Source organism: Diaporthe batatas (assembly GCF_019321695.1).
Source record: "Diaporthe batatas strain CRI 302-4 chromosome Unknown Contig00010, whole genome shotgun sequence".
NCBI classification, from domain to species: Eukaryota; Fungi; Ascomycota; class Sordariomycetes; order Diaporthales; family Diaporthaceae; genus Diaporthe; species Diaporthe batatas.
This window is the reverse complement of record NW_025408557.1, coordinates 1621279-1640330: the sequence shown is the minus strand read 5'-3', so window position 1 is coordinate 1640330 and position 19052 is coordinate 1621279. Positions and strand designations below refer to the sequence as shown.

Here is a 19052-nt window from a genome sequence, read left to right as displayed (position 1 = left end):
AGTCAGCGGCCCGGCGCTTATTGTGGGTGTCGCAGGGGTCCTCCCAATCAGAACTGCCGGTGGGGTCCCAGCCCTTGTACTGAGGTACTACAGTACCTGGCATGCCGACATAGCGTCCGTTCGTCACTGCCAGATTTGGGTGGACCCCAGTACCTCGAGATGCTCTCTCTCGACATTCCAATTTTGGAACCACGACGTCAATCATAGGCCCTCACGGCAGCTCGGCACTCCTTGATGCGCTGCCGTCCAGCCCGTCCAGCCCAACATTTCTGTCCGTGTGGTCGGCCGGGGCTTCCAAGACACCTTCTCCGATCGGGGCTCGCTTACTGGTGTGGCTTGCCTGTCCTAGCCGTCGTCCTTGCTGGCCCCCGAACGCCATCGGGGTAGAGCCTCGACTCTTGCCCACTGCCCTCACGGGCCTCTACCACGTGTGCCCCGACGATGCGGCTCATGTGTGCCGGCTGTCCATTTCCAAGCCTTGTTCACTAATCCGGCCGCCAACCTGCGAGCGGCATGCCTCCCAGGTCATCAATGATCCTCCTCTGGCCATCACATACTCTTCAGGAAAACATTCTATTGCCTGTCTGCCGGCGGCGATCAGATGCTCCATCCAGCAAGACAGTCATCATGCTACTGACGACCGGTCAAGTCCCCCACGCGGTCCGGCGAGACTCGCCGTTTACCTATGATTATATCTGCATCTATGCGTCTTTCCTTGGCCAACGCTAACGGCTTGTTGCAGAAGCGGTCGCGCAGCCGGCGCTGGCGTCCTCCGCACAGGGGAGGGGGGAGAGAGCTTAGCATCGGAGCTGTTCATCTTCAACTCTCGCATGTCTTCCTGCAGCGGCCCAGATTGCTGCCTCAACGGGGCCAATGACCTGGGCTGGCCTGAATCTGCCCTCCATGGTGTATGAGGCCGGAACAAGATAAGCGAGAGAGCGGCGTCATATGGTCGCTTTGCATCTCTATACGAGCGCGAGAGCCTTGATCCACGCCCGTTCATTGCCATGCAGTAGATCGAGTCCTGTGCTGCTAGATCTAGCCACAGTCACGACCCGTCAGGCCGGAGACGACGTCTTTGGCCTCCTACACGGTCTGTCATGGCTGTAGAGACACCGTGAGGGCGGTGCCGCCTCGCCTCGCACCGCCAAATCCGCCTTGGTTACACAACTGAGGGGGCGCAAGCCTCCAATACTCCGCCCATGCCGTCTACACTTCTCTGTGCATGGCCTCGTGCACTTCGACTAACAGCTGCAGCGGACATGACCCCCTGTCAGCCAAGCTTGCTGTGCGCTGACCTCTGCATGCTGGTACGTAGGCAAGTTTTTTTTTTTTTTTTTGACAGAGGGGATAGCCTCTGGAAGAAGCAACCGATGCAGCTGTCAAGATTTGTCTCGGCCAGCCCAATGTCCTGATCAGTGGCCGGCTTGGGAATTGACAATTCGGAACACGAACGAGGGAAATTGCCCAAGGTCATGAACTGATCAGCCCACTGTCTTCCATGACATGATGAAGCTCACGGTCTTGATTTCTCTTGACCGTCCCGTACTGCTCAGTCCTCGAGGTTCCACAGGCTTGATTTACGGCCAATTACTCCGGACGGTTTCATAGGCAAGGATCCGCGCCCGGGTTTTAACCCAAGTGTACAGAGCGGCGATGAGAACAGGGATCAGTCCCAGTTCTCCGGACACGATGATGTTTCTCGGTCTCCAACGACACTATCGGCAGGCGCCCGCGCGTTCGCCGTGGACACTACATAGTAGACGTCAGTAAGTCCTGTGTCCTTTAGCTGCTAGACCCGCCACATCGGCCACACTGTTCCCTGCGAACCTTTTGACATCAGTCGAGCTTGGCGCATGCGCACCAAGTGTCTTGCGCACCGGCTACTCCGACTACATTGCGGCAATATACCTACAGCAAGTGTGTTTGTACATGCTAGCTAGACCGCCTCGACCGCCTCGACACTAGTGTCTCGGGTCTCCGAGTTACTTTCCCTTTTCTATCTTACTTGGACGGACTTCATGTGAGTCTGTTCATATAAGGACCAATTGCCGAGCCTGCTGCTCTCGACTGCTGCGTAGATAGAAGCACGCGGGGGTTGTCAGGTCTTCTCGTTATCTCTCTCGCGCTCATCCATCACTTCTCAGACATCCCAAACATCGGATTGAACCACGTGGCTTAGCCGGATACTTGGTCTTGGGCTTCTTACTGCGTCAGCAATGGAGGATACCAGCACGTCTGGGCAGGGGAGGGTTTTCGTAAGCTCCCCCGCATAACATATTACTTGATCTGTCACTTATCAGTCTCGTCAGCACCTGTTTTCCAAACTCCCGGCCGAGCTCCGATGGAAAATATGGGCCTTCAACCTACCGGGCCCGAGGCTTGTGTCGGTTCATTGCGGCTCCAAGTCGCTATCCTGCGGCCTGGGTGGCCGCCATGACCACCTAGGCCCGCCCTCGTCTTTTGGGTGCACTTCACAGGCCAAGATTCCCACGAACCTACATGTCTGCCATGAATCCCGCCGTGAAGCCCTCCGGCAGTACCGGGCATCGTTTGGCATAGCCCGACAGCTCGGGCAGACCTTCTTCGACTCGGAACAGGACTACTTGTACTTTGGTCCCCGGGACGGCTTTATGGCGTCCGAGGCAAACCTCCGGACGGTGCTCAGTCTGTGCGACCCCAACGAGCTGGCACAGGTGCGCCGCGTCGCCATCAATGAGGCCCTGTTCTGGGTATATGATTCTGCCTGGCACCGCCAGACTCCTTGTCACCATGAAAACCACCCCCACAACAGTTATCAACAGCTACAGACTCCCCCGACAACACCAATGGAGGACCAGCACCACCAGCACCGGCGCGGTTTTCAAGAAACAAATACGCCTTTACCACCACTCAGGCCTCTCACACCCCAATCACCATCATCATTGTCACCAACACCACCTTCGGCGGCAGCCACGATGACACACGCAAGCATAGCAGCCTCCCTGCTGGTGGACATCCTGCGCCTGGTCCGCGCGCGGCTCCCCGGGCTGCGGGAGCTCGTCCTGGTCCCGCGCGACGAGAACCCGCTGTACAGCAGCGACTGTTACCTCACGGAGCCAGCCATGGGGCAGAATCGCCTGCGCAGGCAGGTCAGCGAGGCCCTAGCGGCCGCATTCGGCGGGGGCGGCAGGGGCGGCGGTTCAGGGGGCCGTCCCATGACCGCCGCCGCATCGTCGCCGTGGGAGTGGAAGATCAGGACGCTCAGTGCCGACCCCGAGCCGCCCTCGTACGACAGGCTGGTGCTCGGGTGGTGCGAGGCCGGCGGTGTATCTATGGCAGGAGGAGGTGGTGGGTGGAAGGATGGTGGAGGAGGCGGGATGGCCGTGGCCAATAAGGGGCATGTGGGCGTGACTACGAGGCTTGGTGCAGTGCAGGAGAGCGCGAGGAGGTTTCTCAGGGTGGAGATGGAGGTTGGGCAATGAGTGTTTCCCCCTGGGACCCTGTTGGTTGGGTGCGTGGAATCCCATATATGACCATATAAATTCATAATCAGCTCATGCAACCCGTCTTGTGTCACTGTCACGAGGAAACCTCATCTTCCTGCGTATTGGTGATTCGCCGGCTGGCTGTTGAGTTACTCTAGCAAAGCACACGTGTGAACGAACAGGAGCATGCTTGCATCAAGATGCCCAAGGCCCAGGGCGGAAATTGATATGTTTACTCCGCCAGATGCGATTCGAAGCTAGTTCTGACCTGTCAACACATCGGCTTGCTCGACGAAGCCCTGCCTCGGTCAACTAAGCCTGCAATATATGCGGCTCCGGCAGGGAAAACACCTTGTACGTGACCCTGTCCTTGCCCAGCAGACAGACCCTGGCTGGGACTCCTCCCCTGGCGTCGCTAGCCTGCATGACCTCCATGCGTACCGGCGCAAACGAGGCCATGTCCTCGGGAAATTTAACCTCCCGCACCGGCGGTTGCGGCGCACCGTGAGACAATGTTGCCATGCCGGACTCATTGGTTTGGTACTGGGGATCTACGGGGCGGAACAGAACCCGGAATAGATTCGGCTTCCCGTCTGAAAGTTATCAAGGTTAGAATTCGCAAAATGTTAGGACGTGCTGGACTTTTAGGTCCATACCTCTGGCGTGACTCAAGGCCAGGAGAACATTGTCATCCAGGAACTTGACGTCAACTATACGGCCATCGCTGCTCGGGTCCAGGCAAGGGATTCGGTAGAACGCCTTGGAAGGGGCGCTACTGATGCCGTTGATAATCTCAATCTTTGTCTCGAAGATGCCGACTGGATGAATTTTCTCAGCATTATGCTACTTAATGACAATTCGCTATCAGGGAGGACTTACTGTCAAATTGGTTCTCTTCGGATACCACAGCCGTGTACGTGACTCCATCCACTCCATTCTAGAAAGCAGTTATCAGTATCGAGCCAGACGCACACCAAGAGGAATACATGTGAGATGTGACTTACAGGTTTAGTAATGGAGCACATTTTTGTATCCACTGCGGCGAAAGTCTCCAGGCCCGAGTTCTCACGAGCCAGCTCTAGTTTCACAGCCTGACCGAAGCGAACACTTCGCTTCTCCGCCTCAGCAATGTTCTCGAAGACGCCTTCCGCCTTCACAGTAAGCAGATCAACCACAAAAGCCATCTGTGCCAGACCTTTCATGTATGGCTTCCCGTCGTCCTGGAGCTTGAGCTGCCTGTCTAGCTCGTCCAAAACCCCAGAGCTATCCTGCATGCGGTGCCAGTCATCTTCCCAGTTCTCCTTTGGCACCTTCGCAAAGTGTATGGCCATGGGGCTGCTGACCAGATATTTTTCGATGTAACGGAGTATCTTGGCCGGATCAAGGAGAGCCTCCTTCTCCACCAAGTCATCCGGCACCGTGGTGGATGATACACGGTCTATAGTGAGGCGGACCCAGGAAGAGAATATGCGGAACAGCTCTAGCTCCTCCATAGTGATTAGTAGGACTCTGTGGCAGATGAGGTTCAGAGCGGACAAAATGTCGACAAGCCGGGTTATCTCGGAGTTGGTGAAGCCGACGTGGTCTTCTTCCTCATGAAATCTGGCGATACCGGAAAGACGGCTCAATATAAGTGTACAGCGCTCTATTGCAGGCAGCATATTCTCGTGGATCAGATTGCGCAGGTTCTCCAGGCCAGGGATCACTGCTTTCTCCCAACGCTTGTGGCCCTGGTAAATGGGTAAGAGGCTGACTGGCCCAAGAATCCAGCATGGAATGGGCGCACTTACTCTATCGGCAACACTGTCCACCAGCCACTCTCTGACAGCATGATGGATATGTCCCGTCAAGACGGTATGGTAGAGAGCCTGGACGATATTTGTCGGGCCAGACTCCATCTTCTGAAGGTCTTCTTGGATGAAAGACAGGAAGCGAGAGGGCAGTTCCCGCGTTGAGGTCCACTCGTTTACAATGTGTGTTTGAGCCTGCTTCATGTATCGCAATAGCTTTTGTAATGTTGTGGTCTTTGACGCCAGGAGGGACAGGTTCACGGGCGAGTAGGAAACAAACCTCAAATCCATGGGGACCAGGTACATGTGTCTGACAGGCTCCTCGCCGACTTGACGCAGTAATAGAGCATGAGTAGATACCTCTGGATGAGAAGCGTGCAGGCACAGCTGATATCCATCCTCGATTTGGCTGGCGTTAGGGCTTGGGCCCTGCTTGATAGGGATTCTGAAAGTCCCTATTGGGAAGGAGTCGTAGATGCTCAGGTGCACACAGCCGTCCTTTGTCCCTACCACCATGACATCCACCCGGTCGTTGTCTTGGGGCTTGAGCGGTGCGAACATTGACTCCAATGACGCGGTAGTCGAGAACACAAACATGTCGTCCCCGACCCCGCCCGACACGGGAAGGGGGCTGATCTTGGGCAGAGAGGTGTCAATCTCGAGGAACATCAGCGCGTGCGGCAGGTCCACAAGGTCGTCGGGCCCGGGTCCACCCGAGTCTTCCTGGCCCAACTCGTCGGCCGAGGACAGGCCGAGACCTCGCAGCCTGGCGGCGATGTCATGATCGGTGCCAAAATGGAGCTTCCCCGTCAGATTGCGGGCCCAGGCGACGTGAATGATGGGTTCTGGATCTGCGTCAAGGTCTGCAGGTTGGTGAGAGACGGCGATGCGGTGGACAGCCTTTGTGTTCTCCACGCCCAGGAGTCGTACTATTCCATCATCCCATGCGACGGCCAGAAATTGACCTGGTATGCGGTCAGCGTGGTGTCTGCCCGGATGGATCAAGGCCAAACAAACCGTCAGGCCTCCAGCATAATGCCTGGATGGTGTGGACACGGTCGGTGGTGCTAGAGACGAGCTCGCCTCGGGCGCGTCTGATGGCGAGGGTGTTGGCGTTGGTGACGGTGGCTGCGAGGTTCAGGGTGGGAGAGCATGCGAGCAGCTCTGGTGAGATGGGCGCCGGTAGACTGCTCTGGCTAAGCAGGCCAAGCTTCAATTCTTTGGCCGACATTGCTCTCGTGATCAGTGTACTGGGGCCTAATGCAAGTCATGGTTCTCAGTGATGCATTTTCCACACTCGCCTTGGGAGTCAAAGCTGGGTCAAAATGTGGTCTCAGCAGGCGGCGCGTCTCATGTGTGGAAGTCACGTTCTGGGCAGGTGCAGAGATAGCCCCCCGACAGAGTACGGAACAGAGTACGGAACACAGCCCGCAAGGTCAGTCCAGTGAGCCCCGACCTTTTCCACCACGAATGTAGAAAAAACAGGTATGTCCCAAGTAGCGGCCAAAACAATATTCACAAGCACAAGTTGTCCTTCTTGTAGGTCATTGAAGTTGCTTTTCTCATTTACAGCATGAGTACAGTAAAACAGCACCAGGGCAGTCCATTGTTTCCCACCAAAGAGTCCCAATTCGTACCCACACAAGAACGCCGTGGCGAGCATTGACTGCTCTTGCTCTATTGCAAACCAGCCCAATCCTGTTGACGCCCATGCCTCGAAAAGAACCACGCCTTTCGCTGTACCCTTTTCAAATGCTTGCTGCCCAAGTGCTATGCAAGGTATCGCAAACCATGTCCATTGTCTCCCATCACCACAAGTGGCTGGGGTGAACAACATGATCATCGCTCATGCTTCCAGATTCCACCCATTCGTCGCTGAATTCCCCCAGAGTCATCGGAGCATACACCCCGAGTCACCAGAGGTTATATCCTCTGTCTCAGATTCAATGAAGACACATTCGTCCCGCCATTCAATCACCTCCTCGCACTTTTCCCTTGCAGCTTCTTCCCATGCTTGGCACGCTTCTTCTGCGTCCAGAACTGCGCTGCCCACATAGAGACCTGGATCCGCTCCTAGATCTTGTTCCTGTGCCAGCCACAGGTCACCCAACCGAGATCCCCCAAGCGAGCCACCTCGTACGGCAGTGTCTCTCGGGGCACGCTGTCCGCTAGGACCGCCGCCTGAGCGCCTCTTCAGCTCATACTCTCGCATCTTTTGCAAGTTTTGCAGGTCTTCGAATGTGATGGACGGTCTCGGCGATCTAAACACTCCTCGTGCTTCATCATGATATATTATCTCACCATCGTCTTCCTCTGGCGGGGCCACTTTCTTGTCTCGTCTCCCGCCCAACCATTTCCACACGGATGGCTCAAAGGCATTGTCCAACTCGTCGATCGGGTCAGCAGCCCCTTGGGAAATGTCACGGGCCACATTGTCAGGAGTGGATCTACCGGAAGTCGCGCCATCCTACTGCGCTACATTCTCGGACGGACCCATCTGTGTCATCTCCTGCCCACCTGCTGGGGCGGCTGCATTGCCGTAACCACTAGGGCCGCCGATGTCGAGGGCCGACATGCCTTTGGCGAGACTGCCAAGGATGCCGCCTGTGCTCGCCGCGTTATTTTGTGTCTGAGGGACTTCCACGCCGGCGAGCACAGTCTGACCAAACGAACCTGCAGCGGAGCTGCTGACACGAGGGCTTGCAGGCGCCCGGGGGGACCCAGGAGTGCTGTTAGCGGCACTATGGCCAGGCAGAGGGCTGGCTGTAGCAGACTGAACGGCCTTTGCAACTTTATCAGTGGTGGCCGCCGCCGCATCCAGCGCGCCATTCATTTCCTGGTCAGTCCTGTTGAAGAGCTGATGCCAGTACCGTATCTCGTTGAGGCGCGGAAATATCAGTCGCTCCTTGCCCCGAACATTGTCGTCTACTACAGGATCGTAGCTAGGATTTGTGAATGTTTCCCGTCGGCTGAGGAGGTAATCCCAGACAGACGAAGTTCGCTCATGGAGTTTGGCATCGATTCTCTGCTTCTCATTGTTGAGCAAGAAAGTACCGTACTGGCAAGCATGGAGGTGGTAGAAGAGACGACGGAGAAAACGCTCGGTGAATTCAAATCTGTCGGGGAATTGCCGGAGGAGCTGATACACAGCATCAAGATACTGGTGAAAGACGGGGCTGATCTCCTTTTCCCGAGTCGCCTGGTCTTCGATGAATGGCGTTGGCGCCCGCTCGTTGGCAGCAGCAGCAGAAGCAGCTGCCAAGTTGTCAGGATCCGAGTCCTCCGTCTCCTTTTCAGAGTGAATGACCTTTTTCCAGAAGCCCTGGATCTTCTCTGACGCCTCTTCGAGTACAGCGGCACGCCCATCGGCATCACCAGGTTCGATTTTAGTGCCGGCCATTGCATCATCCAGACAGACAAACTGGCTGGGAAGACCCAACGGCCCTGAACGTTGGTGAAACATGTGCCCAAAGGACAGCCAATCCTTTTCGATGAGCACGATAAAACCAGTAATTGTGCGGTAGTACGGATCCAGCATGATCTGTGACAGGGCGCTCAGCTGGCTAGTACGGTCCCACCCGTCGGAGCAGTGGATCAGGACATGCGAGTGCTGGATGCCAACCTGTCTGGCAATCAGAGCTGACCCGTCTAGTATTCCCGTGATGTGCTTCAGCCAGTCACTCTTGGCAAGCAAGTCTTGGTTGGGCGGCCCGTTAGATATGTCGCCATCCTTGAGAGCGCTGATGACCTTGTTCAGGCTGTTCCTCATGACGTGAATGTTCTGGATGTTCAGGTATGCCTTGGTCGCAAATCTATAATTATCCATGTTCTCGGAGCCCTTGCCCACGACCTGCATGGCCATAGAGTTGATGGCAGGCCGAGCATCAATGATCAGGTTGTGCTGCTGGGCGCCAAAGATGATCCTCTTTCCCTTGTCGTCGTGAAAGGCGTCACCGGCGGATAGTAGCTCTGGCTCTGCGGAGACCGAGTCGGCAGGACCGTGGTCAGCGCTCTCCGTAAGACCCGGTTGGCTTCCCAAGGAACTGGTGTTCGCGCTCAAGGAGGGCGGCGCCTCCTGGATGTAGGGATTTGAGAAGCAGGCCTCGACAAGCGCCTCGTCCTGACGGTTACGGTTTCCGGTGATGCCGACCCTGGGCTGGGAGCTCCGAGTGATGGAGCAGTTGTTGATTGGGTGCAGATATGTGAGGGTGGGCACCCGGGCTCGAGTGCGGTGGGGAGCAGCATACTTCAGAGTCGCATCGGAGATCCTGTTGGGGACGACGAGAACAGAGGGGTATGTGGGAGAGAAGCTGTAGTCGGCGTTCAAGTCAGAGACCCTCCAGCCTTTGTCCTGTAGCTTGCCGCCGATGCCCTGCCGCCGGAACTCGGCTTTGGCGTCGTACAATTGCCAGCCATTTATGACGCGCTCCGTCTTTGGCGCATGGTAGTTGAACGCATGAAGATTTTCTATGTTACCGAGCCGACACGTTCGAGCTTTTATGAGGCTGAAGGCGTCCTGAGCTGCCTGGTGGTCTTTAAAATGGAACAGGACGAAGTAGAAGTCTCGACAGCGAAGACGCATGGTAGAATCTCGTCCGGATTTCGGAGGGACCGGTCGGTACTCGCAGGCTGCAATCATGGGGTATGCGACCCATGATTCTCTTGGCCGCTCTCTGGCGCCGTCTCGAGCCGCTTCGGTCTTGAGTGGCGGGGCGGTAAAGATGATGTGGTAGTCTGTCAACCGGAGGCAGCCCCGGGTGGTCTCGCCCCGGGCGACAGCGGTGACGTCTTCTATGGTCTGCGTACCAGTTGTCAGTGTCGGTCGGCACCAAGCGAGAACGGTGCCAGGGCACATGAGGAAGGCCTGCGAGATCTGCTTGAGCAGGCTTACCTGTCGAATTTCCACCATTTTGGAGAGAGACTCATGAAGCCTATGGATGTCCTGGAAAAGCTGCTGCTGATTGCTACTTGAGCCCCTGGGATTTTTGGAATTGCTCTTGGACCCCTGGCTGTTGATAAAGAGCGGACAAGTGATGCAGAGGCGGGTAAGGACAGCAGTGCCAGCAACAATGACGACAAGGGCGGCAGAGGCGCAGCTGTCGGGGCTGTCGGAGAGTTTGACGACGATGTGAAAGGTCGAGGCGGAGACAGTTAGCTCGTGGGCCCTGAGATGGCACCTACTGTGTGTGCACTCTGGGCAGCAGGAGGAGCAGGTAGTAAGCACCCCAGCCAAGGTGGACGCCCCAGGAGCCAAGTGAATCAAGCTGAGAGAGTCGCTCTTGCTTGTGCTTCACTCTAGTCACCCAAGTGACGACTGCTTCCTTCAACTGCTGTCGAGTAGCTGCCAGCTTTCAGAGGCCAGGTCGGACGTGTCGAAGCATGTGAGTGTCTGCTGAGATCTGCTGTGCTCTTGTACACTGGGATGGGTCGCTCTGCGCCTCCAGGAGCATGCCTTGCTGTACCTCCAGCACCTGTGGGCAGGTACCTGACCTGAATGTACCCCGCGGCTTGCCATCGGAAGCTACCCCGCTCGCGGCAGGCAGATTTGCCGGAGATGGCTCTGGGGTTTTTGGCGGCAGCTAGTCCAGGATCGGTAAGCAACAGCTTGATGGATGAAAAGATCAGATCTGGCCCAGCAGATTTGCTGCACAGGCAAGACAGGACAGGGTAGGCTTATTATAAGTTAGCTGGCAGATGCCTTCAACTCACAGGAGACACTCTTCATCAACCGCAAGAAATTGGGCTGCCCGTGGTTGGGAAGTAGCTCTCAAATATCCGCCAGTAATAATTTGAAGAAGCCCAGGGACTTTCGGCATGGGCAAATATGCAGACAAATTCAACGATTTTATTAATTGAATGCGAGATGTCCCGTTATGGGGCAAACGCCAATCTAGTGTGCTTGTGTACGTAGTACTGCAGTCCGCTACGTCGGTGTTGCTGGCAATCTTGGGGCACTGCACACTCACATTTCATCCGGTGGTCTGTGCGTAGGGCTTCCGCGCCCGCACCAAACCTTTCACTGCGCCCAATTTTCTTCGATTTTCGGCCGCCTACCGTCGCCCTGAGATTGCCTGTCCCAGACTGACCTCCCCCCATCGACCAGCCAACAACGACAACTCGATCGGAATCTTCTCACTCGACAACCCTCCCGCAAGCAGTCAACCCCTCAGAACGATCCCGATCAGAGATCAATAAAGTCAATATGGCGGTCCCAGGTGCCCAGATGTGAGTTGCACCCACGACTCCCCCTCTCTTCCCACTGCAACGGAATCGACGACGACGTGGTCTTGGGTCGACAATTCGCGCGGCAAAATGGCAGCAGTCCGAGGCTCTCTCGCGCAGAAACAACATTTTCATCGTTCAAATTGTCCCGAGCCCGACTCTGTTGACGAGTTCCACCGTCTCGAATTGTTTGGGATGTGAATGACATGGGACCAATTACAACCAACCACTCCTGCGAGACCATTTGACTGACATTGATGGTTTCCACAGCTCCAAGAGGAGAAAGTTCGTCGCCGACGGTGTCTTCTACGCCGAGCTGAACGAGTTCTTCCAGCGCGAGCTGGCCGAGGAGGGATACTCCGGCGTCGAGGTCCGCGTCACCCCCACCGTCACCGACATCATCATCCGCGCCACCCACACCCAGGAGGTCCTCGGTGAGCAGGGTCGCCGCATCCGCGAGCTCACCTCCCTCATCCAGAAGCGCTTCAAGTTCCCCGAGAACAGCGTTTCCCTCTACGCCGCCAAGGTCCAGAACCGTGGTCTGTCCGCCGTCGCCCAGTGCGAGTCCCTCCGCTACAAGCTCCTCAACGGTCTCGCCGTCCGTCGTGCTTGCTATGGTGTCCTCCGCTTCATCATGGAGTCCGGCGCCAAGGGTTGCGAGGTCGTCGTCTCCGGAAAGCTCCGTGCCGCCCGTGCCAAGTCCATGAAGTTCACCGACGGCTTCATGATCCACTCCGGTCAGCCCGCCAAGGAGTTCATCGACAGCGCCACCCGTCACGTCCTCCTCCGCCAGGGTGTCCTCGGTATCAAGGTCAAGATCATGCGCGGCTCCGACCCTGAGGGCAAGGCCGGCCCCCAGAAGTCCCTGCCCGACGCCGTCACCATCCTCGAGCCCAAGGACGAGACCCCCGTCGTCCAGCCCGTCTCTCAGGACTACGGCGCCAAGGCCGCCCAGGTCCAGGCTGCGGCTGAGGCTGCCCGGGCACAGGAGGAGCAGGCTGAGGGTGAGGAGCAGGCCCCTGCGGCTGAGCAATAGGTGGCTCTCCCAGCTAGACACGCGCGTCACCCATCCCTTCAACTTCCAACCCGTTCGGATGAGTTTTTGAACGGCCATCTGTCCCCAGGCAATGACCGTGACCCTTTTCAGCCTCACTCGGACGCGGAGGCCCTCCCGGACGGAGTCAACGGTCACCGCCGGCATGCGAGCGACCTTGACGGCTTCTGAACTGGGGGGATATTGAGGCGAGGATGACCAGGTTTCATCACAAAACATCAGGGCTTGGCGTAATTGAAATGCATTTTTGCTGGTTTCAGGGACAGGGAAAGTTGCTGGCTCCTTAGTGTAGTGCGCAGCCCAGGCTGACCTAGAAGAGCAATGAAAGAGCAACGAGGAAATGACAAAGCTAGATCCACGCTTCCACATGCACAGATTCCCGGTTGACAATGCCCTTGCTTGTGATTTACATGTGCTAAGGATTACTTGCACGGTCGTTCGAGAAGGTATTTGAGACGCTTATAAAATGCTTACAACTATGCTGGGACCACACCCCTGATCGTGGCATGCACTCCTCACTCCTTGGCTGTTGCTTCTGTGGCTCACCACTCCGCGCCCTCCTACCTTGCCACATGCGTACCGTTTGTTGCTCTCGTACACCGTGCGGCTTGGGCAAGATCCGATCCAGCTCCTTCACAATGGCACTACGAGCTACCAAGCAGCCGGCCAAGACTCAGCAAACAGGCCTCGCCGGGCAGCCTACCGAGCTGCCTCGCCCTCGGAATCACTATCAGTGTCATCGTTCCGCCTCCAGAACGGCAACAAGTGGCGCGTGCTCCTGCGGTCCTCGCCACGCGCCTGCGCAGCCCCAGCCCCGGCGGCCACCGTGCCGTACGAAGGCGCGGCGGCGGAAGACCCCGGCGCGGCGACCATGCGGCTCTGGGCGCCGGGCTGCGAGGAGGCCAGCAGCGGCGCGCGGACGGTGACCCCACTGCGAGCTCCGGACCTGTCCGAGGCCGTGACGATGGCGCCGGCGCCGGCGCCGCCCGCCCTCCTGGCTGCCCTCTGCCGCAGGAGGGCCTCGACGCGCATGCAGTTGCGCGTGTTGGGCTTGATGATGGCCGTGAGGAGGTCGCCGACGATGGGGATGAGCTTGATGGCGAAGTCGACCAGGGCCCAAAGGAGCATTGCCACGAGGGTCGGGGCTGGCAGGCCGCCTTGGATCTTCCTTGCTGCCCGGATGAGGGTGAGTGCGTTGAAGAGGGAGATGATGTCTGAGGAATCGTGTTAGTGAGGCTTCCGTAGTCTCTGTGGATGAAGCGACCTTGTCACTCTCATAACAGCTACGTATATCCTCTTGATGAGGTGAAGGGTGAGCTTTGTGCCAGAAAAGAACACTTACCACCCACGACCGGAAGAAGGCCCCATAGGGTCACGGTGCCAAACTGGACATGTAGACCGCAACAACAGTGGCAGTCTGTGCACTGGTGTTAGTTTCCATTTTCTTCAGCAACAAAACGGACTTGTCAATCTTAAAAAGTTTGCGGCTGGCGTAAATATTCCGTCATCTCGACAACAGGACGGTTATGAAGCAAGTCAGAGACGGAAACAGAACAACATACCGAACCACCACTCGTATCGGTAAGCTTTACGCTGTACCGTCTTGAGGGCACGCTCATCTTGGGGGCTCAGGCCCGGGGGCAGTTCCTTCTTAAGCTTCTTGCGACGACCATCCTCTGTGACGAATATGTCATACCTAGGGTTCTGGTTACACTATGAGCAGGCTGCACGAGTAGGTGGTGGCTGGTCATAATCACTCTCTTCTTACTTCAGGCCCAAAATTGTCCTCCAGCTTATCCCCAACGTACTTTGTAGCCACAAATTTCGCGAGGAACGCCATTTTGGGTGAGGATTTACTGGCGAGAAAAGATATTGGATAGGATGCTGAGCGTTTAGACGAGGACAAGGTACTTCAGTTTGCTGCAGGGCGTGGTGAGGTAAGAAGTACCTTGGCACCGGTTGGACTCTGAAGCTGTCAAGCTGGTTGCCCAAATAGACTGACGTCGTTTGCTAGTGGATTGATGCCTGACAGCTGGCCAGAGCTGGCTGCAGCTGGCGGCCGGTACAACCTGTGATGAGAAGTATTGTCAACCGATCTCTACCTCAGCTTCTGATGGATGGGCGCTGGATGGATTTTTGAGACTTATTAATGAAGAAAAAAAAAGTGGTGTTATACTTAAATAACAATTTCCATGTGATCTTTCTGAAAATCACATGCTAACTACCGCCTTCAACTGGTGAGCACTGCGAGTGTCTCGGCCTCGAGCTGAAGCAAGCAGTCAAAGCTCTACGATACCGGTATGGCCAGACACCGAGTTGCAGAGTGAGCATTCTTTATATGACAGGCCTTCAAGGCTCTCTTTTCTATTGAACTTGGTTGTTTGATCTTTGAAAAACTTCGGTCTCGACTCTGGCCATTAGCCCCCATGTGATGCGCCCTCCGTGATGGCAACACCGGCATCCTGCCGGCCTCCTCTTCGTACAAGTACAGCTCGCCCCGTAAGAGACCAACATATGGTCAGCCAGCCATAAATATTCCCAAGACGCCAGATGCCAATGCCAAAGCCCCCAGACCGATCCTTTCCCCCACCCGTGTCTTGTATACAAGCTCATCGCGTCGCGTCGTATCGTGTCGTAAAAGTTGCCATGCCCCTCTCCCAGCCGCCCGTGATAGCCTTCATGCAGGTCTTCCGGCGCAGTCGATTACGCCCTTCGTCACGGCGGGGGAGCTCGGACCTCCAAGCAGTTCTAGATGGGACCAGGTGTGAATGAAAGGGCGGAGTACCGCTCTTACGGTACATAGATGAAGCAAAACGCGACGCGAAAAGATACCGAAAACTCTAATTCGCTGATTCAATCTCTCAGTCCGACCCGTGGGTCGATTGGTGGCTACCTCGTCAGTCACCGCTCGCCGGACTTCGGATTTTGCATTTCACTCGATCTCGACCTCCCGTTTACCGACGCTGAGCCGTTCTGCTTGGTCCTTGCGCCACTGCGTTCATCGTCGCTATCCTCTGCGAGATCTGTCAGGCCAAATGCGGCAGCCTCTTCCTCGTCGTACGCCCGCATCAGGCCCTCGCGGTCGCCGCCATGGCCTAGACTCCTGCGAGCCTCCATGCTCATACGCGTCTGGATCTGTGAGATCATGTCCGTGCCCACAGAATCGTCGCCGCCCCGCCCAGAGATCATTTTGAAGCCGTTGGGGTCGCTGCGAGACAAGTTCAACAGGTACACGCCCGTGAAGGTGACAAGAAACCCGCAGAGGAGAGAGAGGGTGTTGATGGGGTCGGTGGTATTGAAACCGCTGTAGAGAATGAACGATGCACAGAGCGTTGCCGTCGTGAAGGTCACGTAATACAGGGGATTGACGCTGCGTAGATGGTCAGAAACCTGTACGATCCAAATAGGCTACATGTTGGGGGTTGGGGCCGTACATGTTGGTAGGGAACTGGCTCAGTGCCTTGTTGAAGTAGTTCATCTGTGTTAGGATGCAGACCGCGGTGATTATCATGAACACGTAGGTTGAGGCGTGGGTGAATTGGTTGTTGCCCGCAAAGGTAAGCTTGAGGGCGATGCCGAAGGCCTTAATGGCCATGACCGACACTGATCCTACAAGGGAGCAGATGCTGAGGTAGATCAAGGGGTTTTGCTTGCCGTACACGGGAGCAATCCTGTAGATCATGAAGACGGAGAAAGCTGTCACGGTTATAGCATATATCAAGAAGCCTAGAAGCAGTCAGCGTTGACTGTCGCGAACATGAGGGCGGTTCCTCTTCTCACCAGGCCTCAGTGCATATGCGAGGATTGTCTCGATGGTCTCGATGTCCTCATCTGGCGGCGCGTGCAGCACGATGATGACGGCGCCGATAAGGCAGATGGCACAACCGAGACGCCCTAATATGCCAAGCTCTTCCTTGAGGAAATATGAACCCAGCACCGCGCCTATCAGTACTGAGAGCGCACCCAGAGGTGTGACAAGGATGGCCGGCGCGAAGGCGTACGCTGCGAAGTTGCACACTTCGCCGACAACCACTGGATCTCGCCTGTCAGTAAATCGGGCCAGCCAGAGTCTCGTGAGGTGTTGAGCCCTTACGTGTGCAGATACCAGCCCACCATAGGGGATTCCGAAGATATACGAAGCCCTCTCCCTCGAAGCCATGCGTCTCGCCCGCTTGGTTGAGGCCCTATCGCGACATTGTTAGTCGATCGGTTCGTATGTGTCCGAGTCCCAGGACCTCGGTGTCCAGGGCTCTCGGGTGGCGTGCGCGGGTCTGAGCTACCTTTTTCGTTATTACAAAACTCGTACCTGCGCAGCAAAGGTTGTCAGCCGGGTCCACGCTACAGAAGAGGTGGGATGAAAAAGAAGATGAGCGCGCCGTACCGATGGCCAAACTGGATGTCATGGCCAGCCCCAGGCCGATATATCTGCAATGTCCAGCGTGGTCAGCGCAAGATGTCGAGGAGGATGACGAGGGTCGCCGGGTGACGGTGCGAGCAAGTGGTGCAAGGGTGCCAGGAGCAAGCCGTACTTCTCCTCCATCATCATATTGTAAGGAGCGCAACAGCAGCGAGACGCTGCCTGTGTCTGTTCAAAGCCGTTTTGGGGGTCGAAGTGAGCGCAAGGAGCGCAAGGAGCGCGGGCGCCCGAAGTGTCAAGGTGGCCCGGGTTTGGGAGTTCTTCGCGCCAGGCGAGCAGGGAGCAGCGGTGGTGAGGGCGGATCGAGTAGACGGGATGTTCGGTTATCAAGGGCACAGGCGGAGGTCAAGCAGGGCGGCTGCGTCGACTGGTGTTGTCAAAGCCACTGCTTGTCGCCGAGTGGAAGCGGTGGACGCAATTCGGATTTGTTGTGGGATGCGCTGGTGTCGTCGTGCGATGCAGTACAATGCGTGGCTTCTCGTCTTGGTCTGCCGTCGGTAGATGGTTCGGCCAGGGAGGCGTTCGATGGTCGAGGATCACTTGGAGCGTGTGCGAGTGCCTGTGGGGGGGGCGGGATGGACAAATCGTTCAATGTTCCGGCCCCGTTCCAGGACAAGCGGCCAAGGCCAGTTACAAAAAAAAAAAGAGAGAAAGGCTCGGGCCAAAGAGAAACGCCTTTCCTTTCACGGCGAGGACGAGGACAGATTTACAGGACCTCTGGTGCGTGCCGGGAGGGGGTCAAGAATCTGGGATGGAGATAAAATTGGCTGGGCAGGGGCAAGTGATGTTGCTGCGGGCGTTTTGGCAGGAGACTCGCAGCAGCGCAGGGAGTGGGCTGGCGGGCGGCGGCGGGCTCTGGGTGAGGTCTGGAGGTCGTTGAGTTGAGTCGGGTGGGCGTGTGGCCTCGTTTCATCCATGGACGTGGACGTCACTCTATCCCTGGAGCTAGTATCCGACTAGCGGGATTTGGTCCTCGTCCCGAAGCAGACAGCATAGCACGGTACCTGGCCGCCCTGCCAGGCTATCCTCTGGCCATCTGCAGGGTGGGCACCACCACCACCCCCCCGACACGCCTGCCAGCCTTGGAAGCAGGTACTCCGTACCGGGGCAGGTGCTGGGGCAGGTACGGAGTACTGTGTACTGGTGGTGGTCCCTTGCTTCGTTTCGGTCCAGCCAGCCAGGAGCACAAATCGAGGCCCCAGGTTTAGGAATACGAGGGGTCCTGCCCTCCCTGTGCCTTGCCAGCTTGCTCGTCCTTGTCATGGGCTTGCGCAATGGGGGATGGCTGAGGCTTCTGTAGCGGAAGTACTAACTGTGGTATGTACTGTGGTACTCCAGTACTCTTCGCAAAAGACCACCTGGCTGTGTACATAGCTGGCTGTTGGGGATTGATTGGCACGTCGGGCGCCCGGAGACGACTGACACACCGCACACCTACACGGTATTCTACACATCTGCGTCGAGTGCACACCAGACAAGGTCCACTACCTGCTTGCCTACCTATTGTCAGCCCATGTCAGGTGCGTGGCAGGATTCCAAACGTACGGAGTACTAGTATGTACTATTTATGTACACGAACCAACTAGACTATTGTTGTGATTCTTCCCGGCCGGAATTCAACATCATCTCTGGTTAGGCAGACACATGTGATATCGTGCCACTGCGATACCAATCCGTGAGCCGCACCCTCGGGCCAAGGTGAAGATGGGTTTGCGTTTCACAGGTCCACCTCCTAACTCGGAACAGCGCGTCGGTAGGTCATCATGTAGTAACAGTACGCGCGTGCCAATGCTGGTTCTTCTTGTCTGTTGGTGTCTATGTGGGTATTGTTGAATCTGCTTCACCAATCCGCTTCGCCCGGCGCTCTCAGCCTGTCCCCGCGTCCCACAAGATGACGATGAGCTGGGCCCAGAATTAAGACTGCGGTAGGGTAGCAGACTAGTCCCTGGCAGTCAGCTCAGCGCTCTCCTCAGGCCGGTGGGAAGACACATACACGCAGTGCCTATCTCTCCGTGCGATTGGAGATTGTGCATCTAGTTGTATCACTTACAGCTTGACCTGATCAACGGATCTGTGGGTGTCACTGAATTTCGCTTCCTTCC

At 56.6% G+C, this 19052-nt stretch overlaps 7 protein-coding genes across 7 annotated transcripts; 3 read left to right on the top strand and 4 right to left on the bottom strand.

Moving 5' to 3' along the window:
- The first annotated feature begins 170 nt into the window (after positions 1-170).
- Positions 171-1672, top strand: KVR01_008854 (uncharacterized protein). Its single transcript, XM_044794909.1, has 2 exons — positions 171-1310; positions 1650-1672. The coding sequence occupies exon 1, from the start codon at positions 514-516 to the stop codon at positions 727-729; it is 216 nt and encodes a 71-aa protein (XP_044642621.1). The 5' UTR covers positions 171-513; the 3' UTR covers positions 730-1310; positions 1650-1672.
- Positions 1368-3564, top strand: KVR01_008874 (uncharacterized protein). The gene is made up of 2 exons (XM_044782316.1): positions 1368-2258; positions 2313-3564. Exons 1-2 carry the CDS (start codon positions 2220-2222, stop codon positions 3462-3464), a joined length of 1191 nt encoding a protein of 396 aa, XP_044642641.1. The 5' UTR covers positions 1368-2219; the 3' UTR covers positions 3465-3564.
- A 98-nt stretch (positions 3565-3662) lies between these two features.
- Positions 3663-6650, bottom strand: KVR01_008536 (uncharacterized protein). The gene is made up of 6 exons (XM_044794765.1): positions 6275-6650; positions 5258-6222; positions 4472-5197; positions 4347-4404; positions 4124-4285; positions 3663-4060 (listed from the first exon to the last, which is right to left on the bottom strand). Exons 1-6 carry the CDS (start codon positions 6486-6488, stop codon positions 3780-3782), a joined length of 2406 nt encoding a protein of 801 aa, XP_044642303.1. The 5' UTR covers positions 6489-6650; the 3' UTR covers positions 3663-3779.
- A 144-nt stretch (positions 6651-6794) lies between these two features.
- Positions 6795-10940, bottom strand: KVR01_008550 (phosphatidylinositol-3-phosphatase YMR1). Its single transcript, XM_044781892.1, has 2 exons — positions 10149-10940; positions 6795-10055 (listed from the first exon to the last, which is right to left on the bottom strand). Exons 1-2 carry the CDS (start codon positions 10164-10166, stop codon positions 7725-7727), a joined length of 2349 nt encoding a protein of 782 aa, XP_044642317.1. The 5' UTR covers positions 10167-10940; the 3' UTR covers positions 6795-7724.
- Positions 10941-11205: 265 nt separating this feature from the next.
- KVR01_008752 (ribosomal 40S subunit protein S3) lies at positions 11206-12898 on the top strand. Its single transcript, XM_044785396.1, has 2 exons — positions 11206-11482; positions 11750-12898. The coding sequence occupies exons 1-2, from the start codon at positions 11460-11462 to the stop codon at positions 12513-12515; spliced, it is 789 nt and encodes a 262-aa protein (XP_044642519.1). The 5' UTR covers positions 11206-11459; the 3' UTR covers positions 12516-12898.
- KVR01_008393 (uncharacterized protein) lies at positions 12876-14477 on the bottom strand. Its single transcript, XM_044787375.1, has 4 exons — positions 14302-14477; positions 14096-14237; positions 13876-13950; positions 12876-13747 (listed from the first exon to the last, which is right to left on the bottom strand). Exons 1-4 carry the CDS (start codon positions 14371-14373, stop codon positions 13233-13235), a joined length of 804 nt encoding a protein of 267 aa, XP_044642160.1. The 5' UTR covers positions 14374-14477; the 3' UTR covers positions 12876-13232.
- A 210-nt stretch (positions 14478-14687) lies between these two features.
- KVR01_008441 (uncharacterized protein) lies at positions 14688-17814 on the bottom strand. Its single transcript, XM_044789478.1, has 7 exons — positions 17063-17814; positions 16915-16958; positions 16814-16839; positions 16627-16717; positions 16314-16565; positions 15968-16259; positions 14688-15903 (listed from the first exon to the last, which is right to left on the bottom strand). The coding sequence occupies exons 1-7, from the start codon at positions 17077-17079 to the stop codon at positions 15435-15437; spliced, it is 1191 nt and encodes a 396-aa protein (XP_044642208.1). The 5' UTR covers positions 17080-17814; the 3' UTR covers positions 14688-15434.
- Positions 17815-19052: the final 1238 nt, after the last annotated feature.

What these genes read in the sequence shown, in the direction of transcription:
- KVR01_008854 (XM_044794909.1), top strand. Translation starts at nt 514, where the DNA reads ATGCCTCCCAGGTCATCAATGATCCTCCTCTGGCCATCACATACTCTT.
- KVR01_008752 (XM_044785396.1), top strand. Translation starts at nt 11,460, where the DNA reads ATGGCGGTCCCAGGTGCCCAGAT. An exon ending in GCGGTCCCAGGTGCCCAGAT is followed by an intron (nt 11,483 to 11,749) that starts GTGAGTTGCACC and finishes TGGTTTCCACAG; the next exon opens with CTCCAAGAGGAGAAAGTTCG.
- KVR01_008393 (XM_044787375.1), bottom strand. Translation starts at nt 14,373, where the DNA reads ATGGCGTTCCTCGCGAAATTTGTGGCTACAAAGTACGTTGGGGATAAG. An exon ending in CCGATACGAGTGGTGGTTCG is followed by an intron (nt 13,951 to 14,095) that starts GTATGTTGTTCT and finishes ACCAGTGCACAG; the next exon opens with ACTGCCACTGTTGTTGCGGT. An exon ending in CCTTCTTCCGGTCGTGGGTG is followed by an intron (nt 13,748 to 13,875) that starts GTAAGTGTTCTT and finishes ACGATTCCTCAG; the next exon opens with ACATCATCTCCCTCTTCAAC.
- KVR01_008536 (XM_044794765.1), bottom strand. Translation starts at nt 6,488, where the DNA reads ATGTCGGCCAAAGAATTGAAGCTTGGCCTGCTTAGCCAGAGCAGTCTA. An exon ending in ATTATGCTGGAGGCCTGACG is followed by an intron (nt 6,223 to 6,274) that starts GTTTGTTTGGCC and finishes ACCGCATACCAG; the next exon opens with GTCAATTTCTGGCCGTCGCA. An exon ending in TGTGCTCCATTACTAAACCT is followed by an intron (nt 4,405 to 4,471) that starts GTAAGTCACATC and finishes ACTGCTTTCTAG; the next exon opens with AATGGAGTGGATGGAGTCAC.
- KVR01_008874 (XM_044782316.1), top strand. Translation starts at nt 2,220, where the DNA reads ATGGAGGATACCAGCACGTCTGGGCAGGGGAGGGTTTTC. An exon ending in CTGGGCAGGGGAGGGTTTTC is followed by an intron (nt 2,259 to 2,312) that starts GTAAGCTCCCCC and finishes CAGTCTCGTCAG; the next exon opens with CACCTGTTTTCCAAACTCCC.
- KVR01_008441 (XM_044789478.1), bottom strand. An exon ending in GTTTTGTAATAACGAAAAAG is followed by an intron (nt 16,718 to 16,813) that starts GTAGCTCAGACC and finishes ATGTCGCGATAG; the next exon opens with GGCCTCAACCAAGCGGGCGA. An exon ending in AGCCAGTTCCCTACCAACAT is followed by an intron (nt 15,904 to 15,967) that starts GTACGGCCCCAA and finishes CCATCTACGCAG; the next exon opens with CGTCAATCCCCTGTATTACG.